This window comes from Petromyzon marinus, chromosome 59, assembly GCF_048934315.1.
Source record: "Petromyzon marinus isolate PM22_M1 ecotype Great Lakes invasive population chromosome 59, UKy_Petmar_22M1.pri1.0, whole genome shotgun sequence".
Taxonomy (NCBI): Eukaryota; Metazoa; Chordata; class Hyperoartia; order Petromyzontiformes; family Petromyzontidae; genus Petromyzon; species Petromyzon marinus.
The window spans coordinates 6,249,785-6,276,455 of NC_133725.1; the positions used below are offsets into that span (position 1 = coordinate 6,249,785).

Consider the following 26,671-nt stretch of genomic DNA (forward strand, 5'->3'; position numbering starts at 1 on the left):
CTTACCCGGGACCCGCCGTGAGCCATGAGCTGTGAGGTCGCGATGCTGATCGAGCAGGAGACGCCTCCTCCACGCGCCTCATCGCCAGGTGCGTGGAGCAACCACGTGTACACACACACACAGCGTGTGTACACACACACACAGCGTGTACCACCACGTGTACACACACAGCGTGTACCACCACGTGTACACACACAGCGTGTACCACCACGTGTACACACACTGCGTGTACCACCACGTGTACACACACTGCGTGTACCACCACGTGTACACACACAGCGTGTACCACCACGTGTACAGAGACAGCGTGTACACACACAGCGTGTACCACCACATGTACACACACAGCGTGTAAACACACAGTATGTACCACCACGTGTACACACACAGCGTTTACACACACATCGTGTACACACACAGCATGTATACACACAGCGTGTACACACACAGCGTGTACACACACAGCGTGTACACACACACACCATGTACAGACAGTGTGTACCACCACGAGTACACACAGCGTGTACACACCGCGTGTACCATCACGTGTACACACACAGCGTGTGTACACACACAGCGTGTACACACACAGCGTGTGTACACACACAGCGTGTACACACACAGCGTGTACACACACAGCGTGTACACACACACACCATGTACAGACAGTGTGTACCACCACGAGTACACACAGCGTGTACACCCCGCGTGCACCATCACGTGTACACACAAAGCGTGTACACACACAGTGTGTACACACACAGCGTATACCACCACGTGTACACACAACGTGTACACACACAGCGTGTAGACACAGCGTGTAGACACAAAGCGCGTACCATGACATGTACACACACGTGTGGAGACACGGTGTCTCCACGTCTCCCCGTGTCTCCACACGTGTGTCCCCACGTCTCCCAAGTGTGTCTCCACGTCTCCCAAGTGTGTCCCCGTGTCTCCCAAGTGTGTCTCCATGTCTCCCAAGTGTGTCTCCACGTCTCCCAAGTGTGTCTCCATGTCTTCCAAGTGTCTCCACGTCTCTCAAGTGTGTCTCCACGTCTCCCAAGTGTGTCTCCACGTCTCCCAAGTGTGTCCCCACGTCTCCCAAGTGTGTCTCCATGTCTCCCAAGTGTGTCTCCACGTCTCCCAAGTGTGTCTCCATGTCTCCCAAGTGTGTCTCCATGTCTCCCAAGTGTGTCTCCACGTCTCCCAAGTGTGTCTCCACGTCTCCCAAGTGTGTCTCCACGTCTCCCAAGTGTTTCCCCGTGTCTACCAAATGTGTGTCCCCACGTCTCCCAAGTGTGTCTCCATGTCTCCCAAGTGTGTCTCCACGTCTCCCAAGTGTGTCTCCATGTCTCCCAAGTGTGTCTCCACGTCTTCTAAGTGTGTCTCCACGTCTCCCAAGTGTGTCTCCACGTCTCCCACGTGTCTCCACGTCTCCCAAGTGTGTCTCCACGTCTCCCAAGTGCGTCCCCGCGTCTCCCAAGTGTGTCCCAACGTCTCCCAAGTGTGTCCCCGCGTCTCCCAAGTGTGTCTCCACGTCTCTCAAGTGTGTCCCCGCGTCTCCCAAGTGTGTCTCCACGTCTCCCAAGTGTGTCCCCACGTCTCCCAAGTGTGTCTCCACGTCTCCCAAGTGTGTCTCCACGTCTCCCAAGTGTGTCTCCACGTCTCCCAAGTGTGTCTCCGCGTCTCCCAAGTGTGTCCCCTCGTCTCCCAAGTGTGTCTCCACATCTCCCAAGTGTGTCCCCGCGTCTCCCAAGTGTGTCTCCACGTCTCCCAAGTGTGTCTCCACGTCTCCCAAGTGTGTCTCCGCGTCTCCCAAATGCGTCCCCGCGTCTCCCAAGTGTGTCCCCACGTCTCCCAAGTGTGTCTCCACGTCTCCCAACGGTGTCCCCACGTCTCTCAAGTGTGTCTCCACGTCTCCCAAGTGTGTCTCCACGTCTCCCAAGTGTGTCCCCGCGTCTCCCAAGTGTGTCTCCACGTCTCCCAAGTGTGTCCCCACGTCTCCCAAGTGTGTCTCCACGTCTCCCAACGGTGTCCCCACGTCTCTCAAGTGTGTCTCCATGTCTCCCAAGTGGGTCTCCACGTCTCCCAAGTGTGTCCCCGCGTCTCCCAAGTGTATCTCCACGTCTCCCAAGTGTGTCTCCACGTCTCCCAAGTGTGTCTCCGCGTCTCCCAAGTGCGTCCCCGCGTCTCCCAAGTGTGTCCCAACGTCTCCCAAGTGTGTCCCCACGTCTCCCAAGTGTTTCCCCGCGTCTCCCAAGTGTGTCTCCACGTCTCCACGTCTCCCAAGTGTGTCCCCACGTCTCCCAAGTGTGTCTCCACGTCTCCCAACGGTGTCCCCACGTCTCTCAAGTGTATCCCCGCGTCTCCCAAGTGTGTCTCCACGTCTCCCAAGTGTGTCCCCATGTCTCCCAAGTGTGTCTCCACGTCTCCCAAGTGTGTCTCCACGTCTCCCAAGTGTGTCTCCACGTCTCCCAAGTGTGTCTCCATGTCTCCCAAGTGTGTGTCCGCGTCTCCCAAGTGTGTCCCCTCGTCTCCCAAGTGTGTCTCCACGTCTCCCCAGTGTGTCCCCGCGTCTCCCAAGTGTGTCTCCACGTCTCCCAAGTGTGTCTCCACGTCTCCCAAGTGTGTCCCCACGTCTCCCAAGTGTGTCTCCACGTCTCCCAAGTGTGTCTCCACGTCTCCCAAGTGTGTCTCCACGTCTCCCAAGTGTGTCTCCACGTCTCCCAAGTGTGTCTCCGCGTCTCCCAAGTGTGTCCCCTCGTCTCCCAAGTGTGTCTCCACATCTCCCAAGTGTGTCCCCGCGTCTCCCAAGTGTGTCTCCACGTCTCCCAAGTGTGTCTCCACGTCTCCCAAGTGTGTCTCCGCGTCTCCCAAATGCGTCCCCGCGTCTCCCAAGTGTGTCCCCACGTCTCCCAAGTGTGTCTCCACGTCTCCCAACGGTGTCCCCACGTCTCTCAAGTGTGTCTCCACGTCTCCCAAGTGTGTCTCCACGTCTCCCAAGTGTGTCCCCGCGTCTCCCAAGTGTGTCTCCACGTCTCCCAAGTGTGTCCCCACGTCTCCCAAGTGTGTCTCCACGTCTCCCAACGGTGTCCCCACGTCTCTCAAGTGTGTCTCCATGTCTCCCAAGTGGGTCTCCACGTCTCCCAAGTGTGTCCCCGCGTCTCCCAAGTGTATCTCCACGTCTCCCAAGTGTGTCTCCACGTCTCCCAAGTGTGTCTCCGCGTCTCCCAAGTGCGTCCCCGCGTCTCCCAAGTGTGTCCCAACGTCTCCCAAGTGTGTCCCCACGTCTCCCAAGTGTTTCCCCGCGTCTCCCAAGTGTGTCCCCACGTCTCCCAAGTGTGTCCCCACGTCTCCCAAGTGTGTCTCCACGTCTCCCAACGGTGTCCCCACGTCTCTCAAGTGTGTCCCCGCGTCTCCCAAGTGTGTCTCCACGTCTCCCAAGTGTGTCCCCACGTCTCCCAAGTGTGTCTCCACGTCTCCCAAGTGTGTCTCCACGTCTCCCAAGTGTGTCTCCACGTCTCCCAAGTGTGTCTCCATGTCTCCTAAGTGTGTGTCCGCGTCTCCCAAGTGTGTCCCCTCGTCTCCCAAGTGTGTCTCCACGTCTCCCCAGTGTGTCCCCGCGTCTCCCAAGTGTGTCTCCACGTCTCCCAAGTGTGTCTCCACGTCTCCCAAGTGTGTCTCCGCGTCTCCCAAATGCGTCCCCGCGTCTCCCAAGTGTGTCCCCACGTCTCCCAAGTGTGTCTCCACGTCTCAAAACGGTGTCCCCACGTCACTCAAGTGCGTCTCCACGTCTCCCAAGTGTGTCTCCACGTCTCCCAAGTGTGTCCCCACGTCTCCCAAGTGTGTCTCCACGTCTCCCAAGTGCATCCCCACGTCTCCCAAGTGTGTCTCCACGTCCCCCAAGTGTGTCGCCTCGTCTCCCAAGTGTGTCTCCACGTCTCCCAAGTGTGTCTCCACGTCTCTCAAGTGTGTCCCCGCGTCTAACACGCCCCGTGTCCCCCCCTCCCCGTGTCTCCCCTGCCCCCGCCCCCCGTGTCTCCGCACGCATGTCCAGGTGTCCCCGTGTGCGCTGGTTGCTCCGCGCGCATCCACGGCCGCTTCTTGCTCCGCGCGGTGGACCTAGCCTGGCACCCGCGCTGTCTGCGCTGTGCCGAGTGCGGCGAGCGACTCACAGACTCCTGCTACTCGCGAGACGGGAGGCTCTTCTGCCGAGACGACTTCTTCAGGTAGCGTGGAGACACGGGGCCGACGTGGGGAGACACGTGTGGAGACACGTGTGGAGACACGGGGGAGACACTGGGGAGACACGGGGGAGACACGGGGGAGACACCTGTGGAGACACGGGGGAGACACTGGGGAGACGTGGGGAGACACTGGGGAGACGTGGGGAGACACGGGGGAGACACCTGTGGAGACACGGGGGAGACACTGGGGAGACGTGGGGAGACACGGGGAGACACGGGGGAGATGTGGGGAGACACGGGGAGACACGGGGAGACACGGGGGAGATGTGGGGAGACGTGGGGAGACACGGGGGAGATGTGGGGAGACGTGGGGAGACACGGGAGACACGGGGGATATGTGGGGAGACACGGGGAGACACGGGGGAGATGTGGGGAGACGTGGGGAGACACGGGAGACACGGGGGAGATGTGGGGAGACACGGGGGAGACGTGGGAGGAGACACGGGGAGACGTGGGGGGGAGACACGGGGAGACGTGGGGAGAGACGTGTCGAGAGACGCGGGGAGACACGGGGGAGATGTGGGGAGACACGGGAGACACGTGGGGAGACACGTGGGGAGACACGTGCTGAATGTCAAGTGTGAAATGACAACGTCGTGACCAGTAGCCAGCATCAAATCCGCTGCTGGATGAAGGCCTCGCCAAATCCACGTCAGCCGACAGGTCTTCTTCGCTCCATTCCGCGGGCATGGAGGCGCTCTCACGACTCTGGGGGGCGTCCCGTGCCAGGGGCGATTCCCAACTTCCGCCACGATCCCCTTGACCACAGCCCCGTCGTGAGCTGCCATGACACCGACTCCTCCGACTCGGCGGAACGTCGCACGCGCATCCTTGAACGTCGTGGGTTTAATCTCCAGCGCGCCGCTGTTTGCTGCACGATTAACGAATTGGCAAGGGTTTTCTTAACGTGGCAAACCTTAGCGGCCGTCCATAAATGACGTCACGCACCTGGGGGGAGGGGGGGAGGGGGTCAGACATTTGTGACGATGTGTGACGAGGGGGGGGGGGTTATTTGAGAAAAGTGACGTCACATCGAAATGCGCAACTTTAGATAATAATTAAATATACTTTTTGATGTTTTCTCCAACAACATCGGAGTGCAGCGCCACATTAAATACGCACTACAATGACAATAGTTTAAAGCGATTTGAAGCGTGTTTTATTTTTTTTGGGGGGGGGGCAGAGCTTTGTGACGTCATATTTGAGGGGGGGGCTGACTTTTCGTGACGTCGCGTGACGAAGGGGGAGGGGGGAGTCAAAAATCGTCCAAAATCGCGTGACGTCATTTATGGACGGCCCCTAACTAATTGGTTGTGTCGGGTGGTGGCGGGTTCAACAAAACGCTTATATGTACGCGATCTAACCCTCTTGTTAAACTGTTCTTAGCCAATTAATCTACAAACAAACAAAAACATTACTCTTTCTTTCGGTGAAGTCACGTAGAAAGAAAATAAATTAAATAATAGAACACGACGTTTCGGTTGCAACACAAGCAACCATCATCAGGCACAAATGAAAGCGAAAACAAACCTAGGAAATTTTGATTTAAAGCTTTCGTGACTGCAGGGATTCATATTCTTGGTTCTTTCGGTAAAGTCACCACGTAGAAGGGAAACAATAAAATAATTAACAAAAATATAAAACAATACAATTATCACCACAGTGGTTTTCACACCTGATGATGATTGCTTGTGTTGCAGTCGAAACGTCGTGAGAATTTAATTGTTTTATATTTTTATGATTTTATTGTTTCCCTTCTACGTGACTTTACCGAAAGAACCAAGAATAATAACCTAGTAAACTTAGAAATAGAATTCTAGATTTGAAGCTTTCGTGACTGCAAGGATTCATACTCTTTTGGTTTTATTCGGTAAAGTCACGTAGGTAAAAAATAAAATAAAACAATTAAATCACGACGTTTCGGAGGCAACACAAGCTTCCGTCTTCAGGTGGAACAGTCACAGCAGAATATCTGTGTCAAGTGCGCAGTTCCGAGACGACTTGGATTATATATATAGGTCAGGGGGGAGCCAGAAAGGAACGTGGGGGGGTCAGATGGCTGAGTTAAGCCGCCTTTTGAGCAACCAATGGAAAGATGTTCTAAATCAAGTCGAACGTTAGCTGCCTTTTAATTGTACGGCCATTTCCACTTCTCAGCGGCTGTATGTCAAACTTTAGCTGCCTGATAATTGTACAGCCGTTTTCGCAAGTTTTCATTTTTCAAAAATTGGTCTGTACCTGATGTCTTGCTTGTGTGCAGTGCACCACCCCTCCCGCCCCGAACCCCCCTGCAGTTTAACAAAAGGCGGCTTAACTGAGCCCTCCCACCCGCCCACGTTCCTTTCGGGCTCCTCCAAGTCGTCTAGGAACTGTGCACTTGACGCAGATATTCTGCCGTGACTGTTCCACCTGAAGACGGAAGCTTGTGTTGCCTCCGAAACGTCGTGATTTAATTTAGTTTTATTTTATCTTACCGACGTGACTTCACCGAATAAAACCACAGAGTTAGAAATATAATGCAATGCAACACAGACAGTCGGCCAACGCAGCAGTTCAACACCCTACCTGGTTGATTACGATCTTCCAAAGATTGCTAAATTGTAACAACAAAAAAACATCGTGCCAGGTAAGGCCCCAACTGAGCTGCGTAGCTTATTTATTTATTTATCAGAAGCGACCTCACCATCACAAACGATAGCCCAACGAATGGTGTCTCATCATCTTCGCCACCATCATCGTGTGGGGGCATTTATAGCAGCGAATTCGGAGGACCCGGAGAAAAATCCACGAGACCACGGGGAGAGAGACACGCAAACTCAAAATATTCAGCAGCAGCCGTCAGGACCAGGATCGAACCCACGACCTCGTGTACACCAGGCAAGGTAGTTAACATCTCCTAGCCACCGTGATGCCCCGGGCTATGCTCCCGCACCTCCGATTAGCACGGTTGGCTACGTACGGTGCGAAAGAAGTTCAACGTACATACATACAGGACAGTGTTCCGCTGTGTGTGTGTGTCTCTCTCTCAGCGTCAGCTCCCAGCAATGGCCTCCTCCTACTCCGCACGCTTGTCCCGGGTCTAGTTCCCGATGTTCCTACCCCAAAGGTGGCGGAGTGTGTGTGTGTGTGGGGGGGTGGTGGTGGTGGTATTCTCACGCTTTGTCTATTATGTAGTAGCTACAACACGTGTCGTAGCTACTGTAGTAGTCGCTACCGTAGTAGCTACTACTACGGTAGCTACTACAACACGTGTAGTAGCTACTACATCCTCTTTGTGTGTTATGTAGTAGCAGCAGCTACACGTGTAGTAGCAGCTGCTACACGTGTAGTAGCAGCTGCTACTGCACGTGTAGCAGCAGCTGCTACTACACGTGTAGCAGCTACTACATCCTCTTTGTGTGTTATGTAGTAGCAGCTAAATCCTCTTTGTGTGTTATGTAGTAGCAGCTACACGTGTAGTAGCTGCTACACGTGTAGTAGCTGCTGAAGGCAGTGTAGTACTATAGCACGTGTAGTAGTAGCTACGGGCCCCGTACTTTCAAGGGCCCAGCGCTAAATGCTTTCGAGCTAGCAATTCCGGTTTGGTGATTCTGCACTTGCTCTATTACTATAGTACTACACTGCCTTCAACTTACGAACGACACGTACTATAGTACTACACTGCCTTCGACTTACGAACGACACGTGCTATAGTACTACACTGCCTTCGACTTACGAACGACACGTGCTATAGTACTACACTGCCTTCGACTTACGAACGACACGTGCTATAGTACTACACTGCCTTCGACTTACGAACGACACGTGCTATAGTACTACACTGCCTTCGACTTACGAACGACACGTGCTATAGTACTACACTGCCTTCGACTTACGAACGACACGTGCAATAGTACTACACTGCCTTCGACTTACGAACGACACGTGCTATAGTACTACACTGCCTTGGACTTACGAACGACACGTGCTATAGTACTACACTGACTTCGACTTACGAACGACACGTGCTATAGTACTACACTGACTTCGACTTACGAACGACACGTGCTATAGTACTACACTGCCTTCGACTTACGAACGACACGTGCTATAGTACTACACTGCCTTCGACTTACGAACGACACGTGCTATAGTACTACACTGCCTTCGACTTACGAACGACACGTGCTATAGTACTACACTGCCTTCGACTTACGAACGGCACGTGCTATAGTACTACACTGCCTTCGACTTACGAACGACACGTACTATAGTACTACACTGCCTTCGACTTACGAACGACACGTGCTATAGTACTACACTGCCTTCGACTTACGAACGACACGTGCTGTAGTACTACACTGCCTTCGACTTACGAACGACACGTGCTATAGTACTACACTGCCTTCGACTTACGAACGACACGTGCTATAGTACTACACTGCCTTCGACTTACGAACGACACGTGCTATAGTACTACACTGCCTTCGACTTACGAACGACACGTGCTATAGTACTACACTGCCTTCGACTTACGAACGACACGTGCTATAGTACTACACTGACTTCGACTTACGAACGACACGTGCTATAGCACTACACTGCCTTCGACTTACGAACGACACGTGCTATAGTACTACACTGCCTTCGACTTACGAACGACACGTGCTATAGTACTACACTGCCTTCGACTTACGAACGACACGTGCTGTAGTACTACACTGCCTTCGACTTACGAACGACACGTGCTATAGTACTACACTGCCTTCGACTTACGAACGACACGTGCTATAGTACTACACTGCCTTCGACTTACGAACGACACGTGCTATAGTACTACACTGCCTTCGACTTACGAACGACACGTGCTATAGTACTACACTGCCTTCGACTTACGAACGGCACGTGCTATAGTACTACACTGCCTTCGACTTACGAACGACACGTACTATAGTACTACACTGCCTTCGACTTACGAACGACACGTGCTATAGTACTACACTGCCTTCGACTTACGAACGACACGTGCTGTAGTACTACACTGCCTTCGACTTACGAACGACACGTGCTATAGTACTACACTGCCTTCGACTTACGAACGACACGTGCTATAGTACTACACTGCCTTCGACTTACGAACGACACGTGCTATAGTACTACACTGCCTTCGACTTACGAACGACACGTGCTAGAGTACTACACTGCCTTCGACTTACGAACGACACGTGCTGTAGTACTACACTGCCTTCGACTTACGAACGACACGTGCTATAGTACTACACTGCCTTCGACTTACGAACGACACGTGCTATAGTACTACACTGCCTTCGACTTACGAACGACACGTGCTATAGTACTACACTGACTTCGACTTACGAACGACACGTGCTATAGCACTACACTGCCTTCGACTTACGAACGACACGTGCTATAGTACTACACTGCCTTCGACTTACGAACGACACGTGCTATAGTACTACACTGCCTTCGACTTACGAACGACACGTGCTGTAGTACTACACTGCCTTTGACTTACGAACGACACGTGCTATAGTACTACACTGCCTTCGACTTACGAACGACACGTGCTATAGCACTACACTGCCTTCGACTTACGAACGACACGTGCTATAGCACTACACTGCCTTCTACTTACGAACGACACGTGCTATAGTACTACACTGCCTTCGACTTACGAACGACACGTGCTATAGTACTACACTGCCTTCGACTTACGAACGACACGTGCTATAGTACTACACTGCCTTCGACTTACGAACGACACGTGCTATAGTACTACACTGCCTTCGACTTACGAACGACACGTGCTATAGTACTACACTGCCTTCGACTTACGAACGACACGTGCTATAGCACTACACTGCCTTCGACTTACGAACGACACGTGCTATAGTACTACACTGCCTTCGACTTACGAACGACACGTGCTATAGTACTACACTGCCTTCGACTTACGAACGACACGTGCTATAGTACTACACTGCCTTGGACTTACGAACGACACGTGCTATAGTACTACACTGCCTTCGACTTACGAACGACACGTGCTATAGCACTACACTGCCTTCGACTTACGAACGACACGTGCTATAGTACTACACTGCCTTCGACTTACGAACGACACGTGCTATAGCACTACACTGCCTTCGACTTACGAACGACACGTGCTATAGTACTACACTACCTTCGACTTACGAACGACACGTGCTATAGTACTACACTGCCTTCGACTTACGAACGACACGTGCTATAGTACTACACTGCCTTCGACTTACGAACGACACGTGCTATAGTACTACACTGCCTTCGACTTACGAACGACACGTGCTATAGTACTACACTGCCTTCGACTTACGAACGACACGTGCTATAGTACTACACTGCCTTCGACTTACGAACGACACGTGCTATAGTACTACACTGCCTTCGACTTACGAACGACACGTGCTATAGTACTACACTGCCTTCGACTTACGAACGACACGTGCTAGAGTACTACACTGCCTTCGACTTACGAACGACACGTGCTATAGTACTACACTGACTTCGACTTACGAACGACACGTGCTATAGCACTACACTGCCTTCGACTTACGAACGACACGTGCTATAGTACTACACTGCCTTCGACTTACGAACGACACGTGCTATAGTACTACACTGCCTTCGACTTACGAACGACACGTGCTGTAGTACTACACTGCCTTTGACTTACGAACGACACGTGCTATAGTACTACACTGCCTTCGACTTACGAACGACACGTGCTATAGCACTACACTGCCTTCGACTTACGAACGACACGTGCTATAGCACTACACTGCCTTCTACTTACGAACGACACGTGCTATAGTACTACACTGCCTTCGACTTACGAACGACACGTGCTATAGTACTACACTGCCTTCGACTTACGAACGACACGTGCTATAGTACTACACTGCCTTCGACTTACGAACGATACGTGCTATAGTACTACACTGCCTTCGACTTACGAACGACACGTGCTATAGTACTACACTGCCTTCGACTTACGAACGACACGTGCTATAGCACTACACTGCCTTCGACTTACGAACGACACGTGCTATAGTACTACACTGCCTTCGACTTACGAACGACACGTGCTATAGTACTACACTGCCTTCGACTTACGAACGACACGTGCTATAGTACTACACTGCCTTGGACTTACGAACGACACGTGCTATAGTACTACACTGCCTTCGACTTACGAACGACACGTGCTATAGCACTACACTGCCTTCGACTTACGAACGACACGTGCTATAGTACTACACTGCCTTCGACTTACGAACGACACGTGCTATAGCACTACACTGCCTTCGACTTACGAACGACACGTGCTATAGTACTACACTACCTTCGACTTACGAACGACACGTGCTATAGTACTACACTGCCTTCGACTTACGAACGACACGTGCTATAGTACTACACTGCCTTCGACTTACGAACGACACGTGCTATAGTACTACACTGCCTTCGACTTACGAACGACACGTGCTATAGTACCACACTGCCTTCGACTTACGAACGACACGTGCTATAGTACTACACTGCCTTCGACTTACGAACGACACGTGCTATAGCACTACACTGCCTTCGACTTACGAACGACACATGCTATAGTACTACACTGTCTTCGACTTACGAACGACACGTGCTGTAGTACTACACTGCCTTCGACTTACGAACGACACGTGCTCTAGTACTACACTGCCTTCGACTTACGAACGGCACGTGCTATAGCACTACACTGCCTTCGACTTACGAACGAAACGTACTATAGTACTACACTGCCTTCGACTTACGAACGACACGTGCTATAGTACTACACTGCCTTCGACTTACGAACGACACGTGCTATAGTACTACACTGCCTTCGACTTACGGACGACACGTGCTATAGCACTACACTGCGTTCGACTTACGAACGACACGTGCTATAGTACTACACTGCCTTCGACTTACGAACGACACGTGCTATAGCACTACACTGCCTTCGACTTACGAACGACACGTGCTATAGTACTACACTGCCTTCGACTTACGAACGACACGTGCTATAGCACTACACTGCCTTCGACTTACGAACGACACGTGCTATAGTACTACACTGCCTTCGACTTACGAACGACACGTGCTATAGTACTACACTGCCTTCGACTTACGAACGACACGTGCTATAGTACTACACTGCCTTCGACTTACGAACGACACGCGCTATAGTACTACACTGCCTTCGACTTACGAACGACACGTGCTATAGCACTACACCGCCTTCGACTTACGAACGACACGTGCTATAGTACTACACTGCCTTCGACTTACGAACGACACGTGCTATAGCACTACACTGCGTTCGACTTACGAACGGCACGTGCTATAGTACTACACTGCCTTCGACTTACGAACGACACGTGCTATAGCACTACACTGCCTTCGACTTACGAACGACACGTGCTATAGTACTACACTGCCTTCGACTTACGAACGACACGTGCTGTAGTACTACACTGCCTTCGACTTACGAACGACACGTGCTATAGCACTACACTGCCTTCGACTTACGAACGACACGTGCTATAGTACTACACTGCCTTCGACTTACGAACGACACGTGCTGTAGTACTACACTGCCTTCGACTTACGAACGGCACGTGCTATAGTACTACACTGCCTTCGACTTACGAACGACACGTGCTATAGCACTACACTGCCTTCGACTTACGAACGACACGTGCTATAGTACTACACTGCCTTCGACTTACGAACGACACGTGCTGTAGTACTACACTGCCTTCGACTTACGAACGACACGTGCTATAGTACTACACTGCCTTCGACTTACGAACGACACGTGCTATAGCACTACACCGCCTTCGACTTACGAACGACACGTGCTATAGCACTACACTGCCTTCGACTTACGAACGACACGTGCTATAGCACTACACTGCCTTCGACTTACGAACGAAACGTACTATAGTACTACACTGCCTTCGACTTACGAACGACGCGTGCTATAGTACTACACTGCCTTCGACTTACGAACGACACGTGCTATAGTACTACACTGCCTTCGACTTACGAACGACACGTGCTATAGTACTACACTGCCTTCGACTTACGAACGACACGTGCTATAGCACTACACTGCCTTCGACTTACGAACGACACGTGCTATAGTACTACACTGCCTTCGACTTACGAACGACACGTGCTATAGTACTACACTGCCTTCGACTTACGAACGACACGTGCTATAGTACTACACTGCCTTCGACTTACGAACGACACGTGCTATAGTACTACACTACCTTCGACTTACGAACGGCACGTGCTATAGTACTACACTGCCTTCGACTTACGAACGACACGTGCTATAGTACTACACTGCCTTCGACTTACGAACGACACGTGCTATAGTACTACACTGACTTCGACTTACGAACGACACGTGCTATAGCACTACACCGCCTTCGACTTACGAACGACACGTGCTGTAGTACTACACTGCCTTCGACTTACGAACGACACGTGCTATAGTACTACACTGTCTTCGACTTACGAACGACACGTGCTATAGTACTACACTGCCTTCGACTTACGAACGACACGTGCTATAGCACTACACTGCCTTCGACTTACGAACGAAACGTACTATAGTACTACACTGCCTTCAACGTACGAACGACACGTGCTATAGCACTACACTGCCTTCGACTTACGAACGACACGTGCTACAGTACTACACTGCCTTCGACTTACGAACGACATGTGCTATAGTACTACACTGCCTTCGACTTACGAACGACACGTGCTATAGTACTACACTGCCTTCGACTTACGAACGACACGTGCTATAGCACTACACTGCCTTCGACTTACGAACGACACGTGCTATAGTACCACACTGCCTTCGACTTACGAACGACACGTGCTATAGCACTACACTGCCTTCAACGTACGAACGACACGTGCTATAGTACTACACTGACTTCGACTTACGAACGACACGTGCTCTACAGGCCCGGTACTGCCACCAGTGACCCTTGCGATGAACCAGCGCTGCGTGGCGCCGGTTCGAACGCGTCGTCGTGTTCCCGGGCCCGCGAGGCGGTTGTCCGATGGACGGGCGTCAAACTCTTGCTCTGAGACTGCAACCGAATGTGACCCCGTTACGTCTCGCCGTGTCACCACCACCACCACCACCCCCTACCCCCCGTGTCTCTGTCCACGTGGAATTGTGTCTCGCTGTATCCCTGTGTCACCACCCCCCCACCCACGTCTCCCCCCCCTACCTCCACATCTCCCTCCCCCTCCACGTCTCCACCCCCACCTCCACGTCTCCCCCCCCCTCCACATCTCCCCCCCACGTCCCCCCCCCCCACGTCTCCCCCCCCACGTCTCCCCCCCCCTCCACATCTCCTTCCCACCCACGTCTCCTCCCCTCTACATCCCCCCCCCTCCACGTCTCCCCCCCCCCCTCCACGTCTCCACCCCCACCTCCACGTCTCCCCCCCACGTCTCCCCCCCCCTCCACATCTCCTTCCCACCCACGTCTCCTCCCCTCTACATCCCCTCCACCTCCACGTCTCCCCCCCCCCTCCACGTCTCCACCCCCCTCCACGTCTCCCCCCCTCCACATCTCCCTCCCACCCACGTCCCCCCCCCCTCCACATCTCCACCCCCCCCTCCACGTCTCCCCCCCTCTACACCCCCCCCTCTCCCCCGCCCTCTGGCTGGGTGCCCCCTTCCCCTCCCTCCCCTCCCCTCCCCCCGCAGGCGGTTCGGCACTCGCTGCTCCGCCTGCTCCCAGGGCATCGCCCCGGGCGAGGCGGTGAGACGCGCCCGGGAGCGCCTCTACCACGCGCGCTGCTTCGCCTGCTCCGCCTGCGCGCGGCCACTGCTGACTGGAGATCGCTTCCTGCTGCTGCCAGACGCGCGCCTCGTGTGCCTGGCACACCTGCCGTCTGCTCACCCTCACCACCCTCACCACCCTCACCACCCTCACCAACAACAACTGCCGCCGCATGCTCACCTTCACCACGGGCCGTCGGGAACCACCGCTCAGCGCCAACACGCGGAGCCCGGCGGTGCTCATCGCGACCCTGCACCCACTCGCTCTAGCACCCTCACCACCCTCACCACCATCACCTCCATCACCACCATCACCACCCTCACCTCCCTCACCACCATCACCACCATCACTACCATCACCACCCTCACCACCATCACCACCATCACCTCCCACACCTCCCTCACCACCATCACCACCATCACCACCCTCACCTCCCTCACCACCATCACCACCCTCACCACCATCACCACCATCACCACCCTCACCACCATCACCTCCATCACCACCATCACCACCCTCACCACCATCACCACCCTCACCACCCTCACCACCATCACCTCCCTCACCACCCTCACCACCCTCACCACCATCACCACCATCACCTCCCTCACCACCCTCACCACCCTCACCACCATCACCTCCCTCACCACCCTCACCTCCCTCACCCCCTCGCCCCCACCTCCTTCACCTCCTTCACCTCCCTCACCACCCTCACCACCATCACCACCCTCACCTCCCTCACCACCATCACCACCCTCACCACCATCACCACCCTCACCACCCTCACCTCCCTCACCCCCCTCACCTCCCTCACCTCTCTCACCACCCTCACCACCATCACCACCCTCACCACCATCACCACCCTCACCACCCTCACCTCCCTCACCCCCCTCACCTCCCTCACCTCTCTCACCACCCTCACCACCATCACCTCCCTCACCTCCATCACCTCCCTCACCTCCCTCACCCCCCTCACCTCCCTCACCACCCTCACCACCATCACCTCCCTCACCTCCATCACCTCCCTCACCTCCCTCACCACCATCACCACCATCACCACCCTCACCTCCCTCACCTCCCTCACCACCCTCACCTCCCTCACCACCATCACCACCCTCACCACCATCACCACCCTCACCACCATCACCACCCTCACCACCCTCACCTCCCTCACCCCCCTCACCCCCCTCACCTCCCTCACCTCCCTCACCACCCTCACCTCCCTCACCACCCTCACCTCCCTCACCTCCCTCACCACCCTCACCACCCCCACCTCCCTCACCACCATCACCTCCCTCACCACCCTCACCCCCTCGCCCCCACCTCCTTCACCTTCTCGCCCCCACCTCCCTCACCCCCGTGCCGTAACCGTACCGTGCCGTACATTACTTTGCCATAACCGTACCGTGCCGTAACCGTGCCGTACATTACTTCACCGTAACCGTACCGTGCCGTAACCGTGCTGTAACCGTGCTGTAACCGTGCCGCGCAGACCCGCCGGGCGCCGCTGAGGGGCCGATCAAGCGGCCTCGCACCACGATCTGCGCGCGGCAGCTCGAGGCGCTGCGCGGGGCCTACAAAGCGACGCCCAAACCCCCGCGCCACGTGCGGGAGCGGCTCGCCAGCGAGACCGGCCTCGACATGCGGGTGGTGCAGGTGAGCGCGTGGGTGGGTGAGTGGGTGGGTGGGTGAATGAGTGAGTGGGTAGGTGGGTTGTTGGGTGAGTGAGTGGGTGAGTGGATGGGTGAATGAGTGAGTGGGTGAGTTGGTGGTGAATGAGTGGGTGAGTGGGTGGGTGAATTAGTGAGTGGGTGAGTTGTTAGGTGGGTGGTGAGTGAGTGAGTGTGGGTGGGTGAATTAGTGGGTGGGTGAATGAATGGGTGAGTGATTGAGTGGGTGGGTGGTTGAGTGAGTTGGTAGGTGTGTGGTGAGTGAGTAGGTGGGTGAATTAGTGGGTGGGTGAATGAATGGGTGAGTGATTGAGTGGTTGGGTGATTGAGTTGGTAGGTGTGTGGTGAGTGAGTGTGGGTGGGTGAATGAATGGGTGGGTGAATGAATGGGTGAGTGATTGAGTGGGTGGGTGAGTGAGTGTGTAAGTGACACATGTGTGGGTGGGTGAGTCGGTGGGTGTGTGAGTGAGTGGGTGGGTGAGTGAGTGTGTAAGTGACATGTGTGGGTGGGTGAGTCAGTGGGTGAGTGGGTGTGTGAGTGAGTGGGTGGGTGAGTGAGTGTGTAAGTGACACATGTGTGGGTGGGTGAGTCAGTGGGTGAGTGGGTGTGTGAGTGAGTGGGTGGGTGAGTGAGTGTGTAAGTGACACATGTGTGGGTGGGTGAGTCAGTGGGTGAGTGGGTGTGTGAGTGAGTGGGTGGGTGAGTGAGTGTGTAAGTGACACATGTGTGGGTGGGTGAGTCAGTGGGTGAGTGGGTGTGTGAGTGAGTGGGTGGGTGAGTGAGTGTGTAAGTGACACGTGTGGGTGGGTGAGTCAGTGGGTGAGTGAGTGAGTAAGTGACACATGTGTGGGTGGGTGAGTGGGTGTGTGAGTGAGTGTGTAAGTGACACATGTGTGGGTGGGTGAGTCGGTGGGTGAGTGGGCGTGTGAGTAAGTGACACATGTGTGGGTGGGTGAGTCGGTGGGTGAGTGGGTGTGTGAGTGAGTGTGTAAGTGACACATGTGTGTGGGTGGGTGAGTCGGTGGGTGAGTGTGCGTGCGAGTGAGTGAGTGTGTGAGTGAGTGCTCGTGCTCGTGAGTGTGGAGTATACAGGCGACAGGGAGCCTGTGGGCGAGTGCTCCGCCGGGCCCCGTGTGTGCACGCCGCCCAGGTGTGGTTTCAGAACCGGCGCGCCAAGGAGAAGCGACTGAAGAAGGACGTGGGCCGGGAGCGCTGGGGTCCGTCGGTCGCCGCCCAGGGCACCGGCCGCGCGGGGAAGGGTCGGTCCCGCACCCCGAGACCCCACCAGGAGACGGACCCCGGCAAGGGTGTCCACAGGGACCCGGCGCCACCCGAACGCAGCCACCACCTAGGGGGTGAGCGCTGGCGGCTGGCGGCTTGCGGAGTCGTCGCCGCGCGTCGATTTAGGACGCCCAAAAAAATTCCGATTTACGTCGCGTTTTGAAACGGACGTGACTTGGCCTGGAGCTTCCGTTATTGTCGAGTGTGTTTGTGCATCGATGTTTACCGATTGAACCCTGTTCGATATTGCCGATGAAAGGGAGGGAAAACAACACACACACACATCGGGTTAGTGGTAATGTTTCACATCACGGGAACTTTTTTGCCCACTTTCAAAGTATGAAAACTAATAAGAGGTTCTACCCTTTCTGGCAATGAAACAGGTGTTCACTTTTTTATTTAATGCTTTCGTGACTGCAGGTATTCATATTCTTGGTTCTTTCGGTAAAGTCACCACGTAGAAGGGAAACAATAAAAATATAAAACAATAAAATTCTCACGTTTCTTGCTGTGGTTTTCACACCTGATGATGATTGCTTGTGTTGCGGTCGAAACGTCGTGAGAATTGTATTGTTTTATATTTTTATTATTTTATTGTTTCCCTTCTACGTGACTTTACCGAAAGAACCAAGAATGTGTTAAGACTCACAGGGAATCAAGTCTGCATCAACCACACGTACTTGTGATGAACATAGTAGTGTAGTGTATAGAAGTGTTGTATAGTAGTGTGTAGTGTAGTGTATTGTAGTGTAGTATATAGTGTATATATAGTGTATAGTAGTGTTGTGTATAGTGACGTGTTTAGTAGTGGAGTGTATAGTGTTGTGTATAGTCCTGTATAGTAGTGTGTAGTGTAGTGTACAGTAGTGTATAGTGGTGTAGTGTATAGTAGTGTATAGTAGTCTAGTGTATAGTGTAGTGTATAATAGTGTATAGTGTATAGTAGTGTAGTGTATAGGAGTGTTGTGTATAGTGACGTGTATAGTAGTGGAGTGTATAGTGTTGTGTATAGTCCTGTATAGTAGTGTGAGTGTAGTGTATAGAAGTGTTGTGTATAGTACTGTATAGTAGTGTGTAGTGTAGTGTATAGTAGTGTAGTGTATAGTAGTGTATAGTGTTGTGTATAGTGACGTGGTTAGTAGTGTAGTGTACAGTAGTGTATAGTGGTGTAGTGTATAGTAGTTTATAGTAGTGTATAGTGCAGTGTATAGTAGTGTAGTGTATAGTGTAGTGTATAGTAGTGTATAGTGTAGTGTATAGTGTAGTGTATAGTAGTGTAGTGTATGTGAGTGTATAGTGGTGTAGTGTATAGTAGTGTAGTGTATATGAGTGTATAGTGGTGTAGTGTATAGTAGTGTAGTGTACAGTAGTGTATAGTGGTGTAGTGTATAATAGTGTATAGTAGTATAGTGTATAGTGTAGTGTATAGTAGTGTAGTGTATAGTAGTGTAGTGTATAGTGTAGTGTATAGGAGTGTATAGTAGTGTAGTGTATAGTAGTGTAGTGTATAGTGTAGTGTATAATAGTGCAGTGACTCTGCTGCTGGGTAGGGTTCTACCGTGAGCTTCAGTGCATGGCGAGAGTCGGACGGCGAGGTGTGGTGGTGGTGGTGGGGAGCCGGTGGTGTAGGCGCGATGGCAAAGGCATGCAATGTTATAATTTGTCCTCCTGGCGAAAGGGATTCCGATGAGGAGTCCGGAGAAGCGGTGACGACGACGACGATGATGAGGTTCGGACGACGATGGTGTTGCTTGCGGTGGCGGCGATGTCTCCGCAGGGCTGGCCCAGATGTCCTCCGAGGTGGTGCTGTATGGGGGGGCCGCTGGGCCTCCTGCCTCCCGGTCCCCCTGGTACGAGATGGACACGGGGATCGCGCTCTACTGATGGGGGTGCGGGCCTCGGGGTCCGGGACGTCAGTCTGGGACGGAGGCCCTGCTAAGAGATGGTATCCCCTCGGTGCAGGGAAACAGGGAACACAGCCCTTTGGTAACCGCTACACCACCGCTTCCCCAACACACACAAAAACAAAAGATCCCCCGTGTAGCCTTAACAGACTGTCGGGGCAAGTGCTGTTAGCGAGCACCTACACACAAAGACAAAGATCCCCCGTGTAGCCTTAACAGACTGTCGGGGCAAGTGCTGTTAGCGAGCAGCACCTGTGAAGGCCGGCACGGCACACGAGGGGGTGGGTGGCCAGCACCACGTCCGGCCGCCTTTGTCTCCCGAATAACGATGTTTACACACAGCACCAGGTACTCATTTTGAGGCTGAGTCGACCTAGGAGAGGCCCAGGATCGGTTTCAGATTAATCGTCACCGGTGTTGGCCGTGAGTGGGAATCAAACTCGCGTGGCCAGGTTCATAGCGCAGCGCGCTAACCGTGACATTAACCGCTGCCCACACACTCACACTTTGAAACACACACGCATCCTCGCACGCACACACGCACGCACACACACATGCGCACACACACGCGCGCGCACACTCACTTCCAGTACGAGGCCGACTCATTTCAGCTCTCAGAGGATCACTCCTCTGAGCTTTGCGTGGAGGGGCTGCAAACAGAAAACTCAGCGGGGCACGGCACAGTCAGTGTTAATCTTTAAACATGTTAAGCGCTAAATAGTAATTAAGTAAACAAACACTATAAAACTTTTTAAATTTTTTTATTTTACCAGCTAAGAACCACTGTGCCATTTATAGCTGTGTTTCAGAAGCGTCACGAATAATCGCTTGACGAAGGTGGCTTATCATTGCGTGGAATATTTATAGCAGCCAAAATACTCTAAACGCGTGATGTTTATTCTAATGTGGACGGGAAACAACGGAAAAAAAATCCATACGACACGCAAACTACAAATGTATAGGCCTGCAGGGTCGGGATCGAACCCATGACCTCCTGTATACCAGGCGAAGTAGTAAACATCTCACCAATGAAATTTTGATTTAAAGCTTTCGTGACTGCAGTAATTCATATTCTTAGTTCTTTCGGTAAAGTCACGACACACCTGAAGACGACCGTTTGTGTTATGGTCGAAACGTCGTGAGAATTTTTATTGTTTTATATATATTTTAGTATTTTGTTGTTTCCCTTCAACGTGACTTTACCGAAAGAACTAAGAATATCTCACCAATGATGGTGATGGTGGCTGGATGTTAACCACCTTACCCCAATGGCTGGCCGTGTTTATTAAGAAGATCCAGCGAAGTGTGGCAGAGAATACGCGCGCGCGTGTGTGTGTGTACATGTGAAAGACACGTGTTAGGTGTTGCTTACATTCGGTAGATGTGCATGCACATACATCGTGGGCCTCACGAACGGTTCAGACGGCACGCGATTTTGGACGATTTTTGACCCCACCCCCCGCCCGCCCCTAGTCATACGGCGTCACAAAAAGTCAGACAACCCGTCAAATATGACGTCACAAATCTCTGCCCCCCCCCCCCAAAATAAAACATGCCTCAAATCGCTTTAAACTATTGTCATTGTAGTGCGTGTTTAATGCGGCGCTGCACTCTGATGTTGTAGGAGAAAACATCAAAAAGTCTATTTAATTAAATAGAACGTGTTGTCTATATTTATTTAAAGTTGCACATTTTGATGTGACGTCACATTTCTCAAACCTCCCCCCCCCACACCCTCGTCACACATCGTCACAAATGTCTCACCACCCCCCCCCCCCGCCCTCCTCCTAGGTGCGTGACGTCATTTATGGACGGCCACGTAGATCGATTCGGCCTTTAAACCAGTGCCTGCTGCAGTGGGTCAAGATCGGCATTGGAGAGACAGAGGTGATCGGGCGTGGTATTGGCCATCCATCACCTCGTGCGAGGGGATGGGTGGCCAATTAAACTATCTGAATACACATTTATTTGTAACCAGGTTAATTATATCTTGACTTAAAGCTTTCGTGATTTGCAGGAATTCATATTCTTTGGGTCTTTCGGTAAAAGCCACGTAGACAGAAAAATAGTTTAAAAAATAAAAAAATATCACGACGTTTCGATCGCAATGCGAGAAATCGTCATCAGGTGAACACATATAGCGGGAGAACTGCTGAGGCGAAAAGTCGTGATAATTTTTATTGTTGTATTTTTAAAAAAGTATTTTTCTATCTACGTGGCTTTACCGAAAGACCCAAAGAATGCAGGTTAATTATTTTTGTTTTTAATTATTATTGCAATCGTTTTAATAATATTTGTGTTCTTTGTTATTTTTCTATTGTCAAAATGTGATAAAGGTGTACGTTTTGAGGTGTTGAGGTAGAGTTGGAACGACAGTCCGAAATACACAGCCCTCATTTTTCATATTGAATCAATGGGAAAAGCCGTTCCGGATTACGATCTTTAGTTTTACGTTTCACTGGTAATTACATCCAGCATCTTCGGGCAATTACCAGTGAAACGTCGTACTCAAAAACTGTAAATGTTGTGGATTCACTCTTCAACACACCGGTGGGCTAAAGTAGTGAACTATTTTGTCCTTTGTCAACGCGACACTTTTTTTGCTGATTGGCCGTGTCGGGTGGTGGAGGGTTACGACACATTTATAAATAACGCGATCTAACCCAAAAACTTTTTATTGTGAATAATATTGGTCGCGAAAGCCTACGTGTTAAACTATTATCGTGCTTGTTTACCCAGGAAAGCCTCTCTATGTCTCGTTTTCGCAGGGGAGGACGGGGGATGTGATGATTTTTACGTCTATTCCAGACGGCGTGGAGTATTTTTTTTATTGTGAGTACACATTTGGTTTTAATCGGTGCAGCCGCTAGGGTTCAAACCGCGCTGCCGCGAGGTGATGTCACCGTCCCTGTGTTGTGTTCGTGGTGTTGTGCTACTCAGTGGTGGTTATGTCTGGAAAGTGTTCATTGTGCCTTCGTACTCTGGGATGTGTCTATTGGGAGGGTGCGTGTTGTCGTAGTAGATTTAGACCAGCAGGTGTGTGCGTTGAGTGAGGCCGTGTGAAGTTGTGCATGCTTTTGCAGCAGACACTCTCCCCACCAACACGTGTAGACAGGTCAGGGTTCTAGTCCCTTCATTCCACCTCCGTCACACACAGCTCCCTCCATCCACAGCTCTCTCCTCTTTATTCACAGCTCCCTCCTTGATCCACAGCTCTCTCCTTCATCCACAGCTCTCTTCTCTCTATCCCCTGCTCCCTCCTTCATCCACAGCTCCCTCCTCCATCCACAGCTCTATCCACTCTATCCACAGCTCCCTCCTTCATCCACAGCTCCCTCCTTCATCCACAGCTCCCTTCTTTATCCACAGCTCTCTCCTCTCTATGCACAGCTCTCTCTATCCACGGCCCCCTCCTTCATTCCCAGCTTTCTCCTCTCCATCCACAGCTCCCTCCTTCATCCACAGCTCTCTCCTCTCTATCCACAGCTCTCTCTCTATCCACGGCTCCCTCCTTCATCCACAGCTCTCTCCTCTCTATCCACAACTATCTCTTCTTTGGTTCTTTCGGTAAAGTCACGTAGAATGAGAATAAAATAATAAATTGATAAAATAAAATAACACAATAATATTCTCACGACGTTTGGGCCACAACACAAGCGGCCTTCATCAGGTGAAGGGACGAGACTGTCTGGAGGACAGCGCTAGAGTGAAAAAGCCACGCTCAGATCGCGACCTTTAAGCTGTGTGAGAAGAAACAAAGCGCCTTGACAAAGGAATTAGCATAGAATTTAGCATTGAAATGGCTGAGTGATTAGCTTGTGACTGGTCACAGAAATGGCTATGTTAAAGCATACACATCCGCAGAGGCACCCCTTGACAAAGGAATTAGCATAGAATTTAGCATTGAAATGGCTGAGTGATTAGCTTGGGACTGGTCACAGAAATGGCTATGTTAAAGCATACACATCTGCAGAGGCACCCCTTGACAAAGGAATTAGCATAGAATTTAGCATTGAAATAGCTAAGTTAAAGCATACACATCCGCAGAGGCACCCCTTGACAAAGGAATTAGCATAGAATTTAGAATTGAAATAACTGAGTGATTAGCTTGTAACTGGTCACAGAAATAGCTATGTGAAAGTCAGAGCATACACATTCACAGAGGCACCTAGTACAAATCAAACAGGAGAATTTAGCATTGAAATAAGTAGGCGAATTTAGCATTGAAATAACTGAGTGATTAGCTTGTGACTGGTCACAGAAATGGCTATGTTGAAATCAAGGCCTACACATCTGAGTTATTCACAGTAACTGGGTATACACTACAATATATAATGAATGCTATATAGTTATTTCAATGCTAAATTCTCCTGTTTGATTTGTACTAGGTGCATCTGTGAATGTGTATGCTCTGACTTTAACATAGCTATTTCTGTGACCAGTTACAAGCTAATCACTCAGCTATTTCAATGCTAAATTCTATGCTAATTCCTTTGTCAAGGGGTGCCTCTGCGGATGTGTATGCTTTAACTTAGCTATTTCAATGCTAAATTCTATGCTAATTCCTTTGTCAAGGGGTGCCTCTGCGGATGTGTATGCTTTAACTTTAACATAGCTATTTCTGTGACCAGTCACAAGCTAATCACTCAGCCATTTCCATGCTAAATTCTATGCTAATTCCTTTGTCAAGGCGCTTTGTTTCTTCTCACACAGCTTAAAGGTCGCGATCTGAGCGTGGCTTTTTCACTCAAGCGCTGTCCTCCAGACAGTCTCGTCCCTTCACCTGATGAAGGCCGCTTGTGTTGTGGCCGAAACGTCGTGAGAATATTATTGTGTTATTTTATTTTATCAATTTATTATTTTATTCTCATTCTACGTGACTTTACCGAAAGAACCAAAGAAGATGAATCCTTGCAGTCACGAAAGCTTTAAATCGAAACACAACTATCTCCTTCATCCACAGCTCTCTCCTCTCTATCCATGGCTCTCTCCTCCCAATCCACAGCTCTCTCCTTCATCCACAGCTTTCTCCTCTCCATCCACAGCTCCCTCCTTCATCCACAGCTCTCTCCTGTCACTCCTCTGATGTCGCCTATTATCCTCACAGCCCCCTCTCCCATTCCCTCCCCTCATCCCTGCCACCTCATTCCCAACCACCAATCCCCATATTATCGCATCTCGGACAGTGTCTCCTCATCTCCAGCCACCAATCCCCTCTATTTATACCACTTGATTAGTCCCCGTCAACTAGGTGCAGGGAATGATGATGTTGTGAGGGCCTTTCAAGGTTGAATCGTTGTGTTTGACGCAAAGAGTTTTGCCGAGAAAAGCTTGAGAATTTCAAGACGATTAAATCGGCGTGCGCTCTCTTCTGACCTATTGCATTTCCTGCACCTCCAATTAGCATGGTTTGCTACGTACGATGCAAAAGAAGTTATACATACATACAGTAGATCATCGATTATCTAGCGGCTTCGGGTGGGATGAGGGCGGCGGATTTAAAAAAAAACGCCGGATAATCACTCAATTATCATTCTTTAAAATTGCTTATTTTTGCACATTCTTGGATGACATTATGTTTTTTTTAGGTGTTGTGTGCGTGTTTTTTCGTGTATTCAATTTATTTACTATGTGAAATTGTCATAAATAAACGTGCAAAGAGACAAATACACTGTACAAAGTTACCGTATTTACTAATACCGTACTTAACCACTCCAATCTCGAAGACTCTGCGTGGGGTGATGTACGTAGTGCCACGCTCTCGTTTCAACATAACCACATGTTTGACGATCGCCGGACTGATGCAGCGCTTAGCACCGGTGCTCCGGCGAATGTTGAATTGCACAAGTCACTATTCGCCGGATCGCGATGTATATTTTTTAGTTTCTATCACTCTATTTATTATTAGTCATGGAATATGGACACACGTGCAATATGTTCATTAAGTTGCACGCGGTGTATATTCTACGCTGAAATCAAGCGTGGCTGTTTTGTCACGCACGCGACGCCAGCCGATCGCCAGACCGGTTACAGCCTTTGGAGCGCTTTTGGCAGTTTCGCCGGATCATCGATCATAATTCCTACGTACAGTTGATCACCGATTATAATCGATGCGAAAGGCGGTGCGGGGAAGGACAACAGCACACCACGGGGCGTCCGTCGCGAGCGATGTGAGCGATGTTCGTGCCGCGGACCACGACTCTCGACAGCCGCGACCGGGTCACCCTGAATGCGCGTCACCGACGTCGATCAACATCACAAAAGTGTCGTCTCGCTCTCTACTCATGATGCAAGACGTCATCAAGGTGCTTGCCCACAGGATGGTCTCCCAATAATCTGTAATGACACATCACGTGTAGAACGGGGCTTTATTAAAAACGAATAATCTTCAAACTATTTTAAGATCCATAACGAAACCCTATCAGTAACCGTCTCTCTGTATTGTCCGGTTTACCGTGTTAGGGATGGGTAGCGGCCGCATTCGGTGTCATTTGGACCCCCCCCCCCCTCCTCCTTCATCTGCCCCAAGATTCTCCCTTTCCTGGGATCACCGCGACCAGAACCGGCGCCAACAATTACCCCAAGCTCCGCAGTCCTATATTGGGATGTTTGGCCAAACCTCATTCATGACGTAGGAGGACACTGCAGTGCCCGGTAGGCTAACCCAGTCTGCTGTA

The 26,671-nt window shown here is 51.5% G+C and overlaps 1 protein-coding gene across 2 annotated transcripts; it reads left to right on the forward strand.

Annotated features, from left to right (window-relative positions):
* On the forward strand, positions 1-24,068 carry LHX3 (LIM homeobox 3). Of its 2 annotated transcripts, XR_004404832.2 has the most exons (7): positions 1-88; positions 4,061-4,232; positions 15,063-15,373; positions 16,631-16,794; positions 17,960-18,164; positions 19,868-20,076; positions 21,786-24,068. XR_004404832.2 is itself a non-coding variant. In XM_032976443.2 (6 exons), exons 1-6 carry the CDS (start codon positions 25-27, stop codon positions 19,972-19,974), a joined length of 1,023 nt encoding a protein of 340 aa, XP_032832334.2. In that variant the 5' UTR covers positions 1-24; the 3' UTR covers positions 19,975-21,770. The 2 variants fall into 2 exon arrangements, 1 of the variants encoding a protein (XP_032832334.2); XM_032976443.2 differs by lacking the exon at positions 21,786-24,068 and having other exon boundaries at positions 19,868-21,770.
* The last annotated feature ends 2,603 nt before the right edge of the window (positions 24,069-26,671 follow it).

Coding starts and splice junctions, on each gene's coding strand:
- LHX3 (XM_032976443.2), top strand. CDS start 25: ATGAGCTGTGAGGTCGCGATGCTGATCGAGCAGGAGACGCCTCCTCCA. Junction 15,374..16,630: donor CCAACACGCGGAGCCCGGCG/GTGCTCATCGCG, acceptor CGTGCCGCGCAG/ACCCGCCGGGCGCCGCTGAG. Junction 18,165..19,867: donor ACGCAGCCACCACCTAGGGG/GTGAGCGCTGGC, acceptor ATGTCTCCGCAG/GGCTGGCCCAGATGTCCTCC.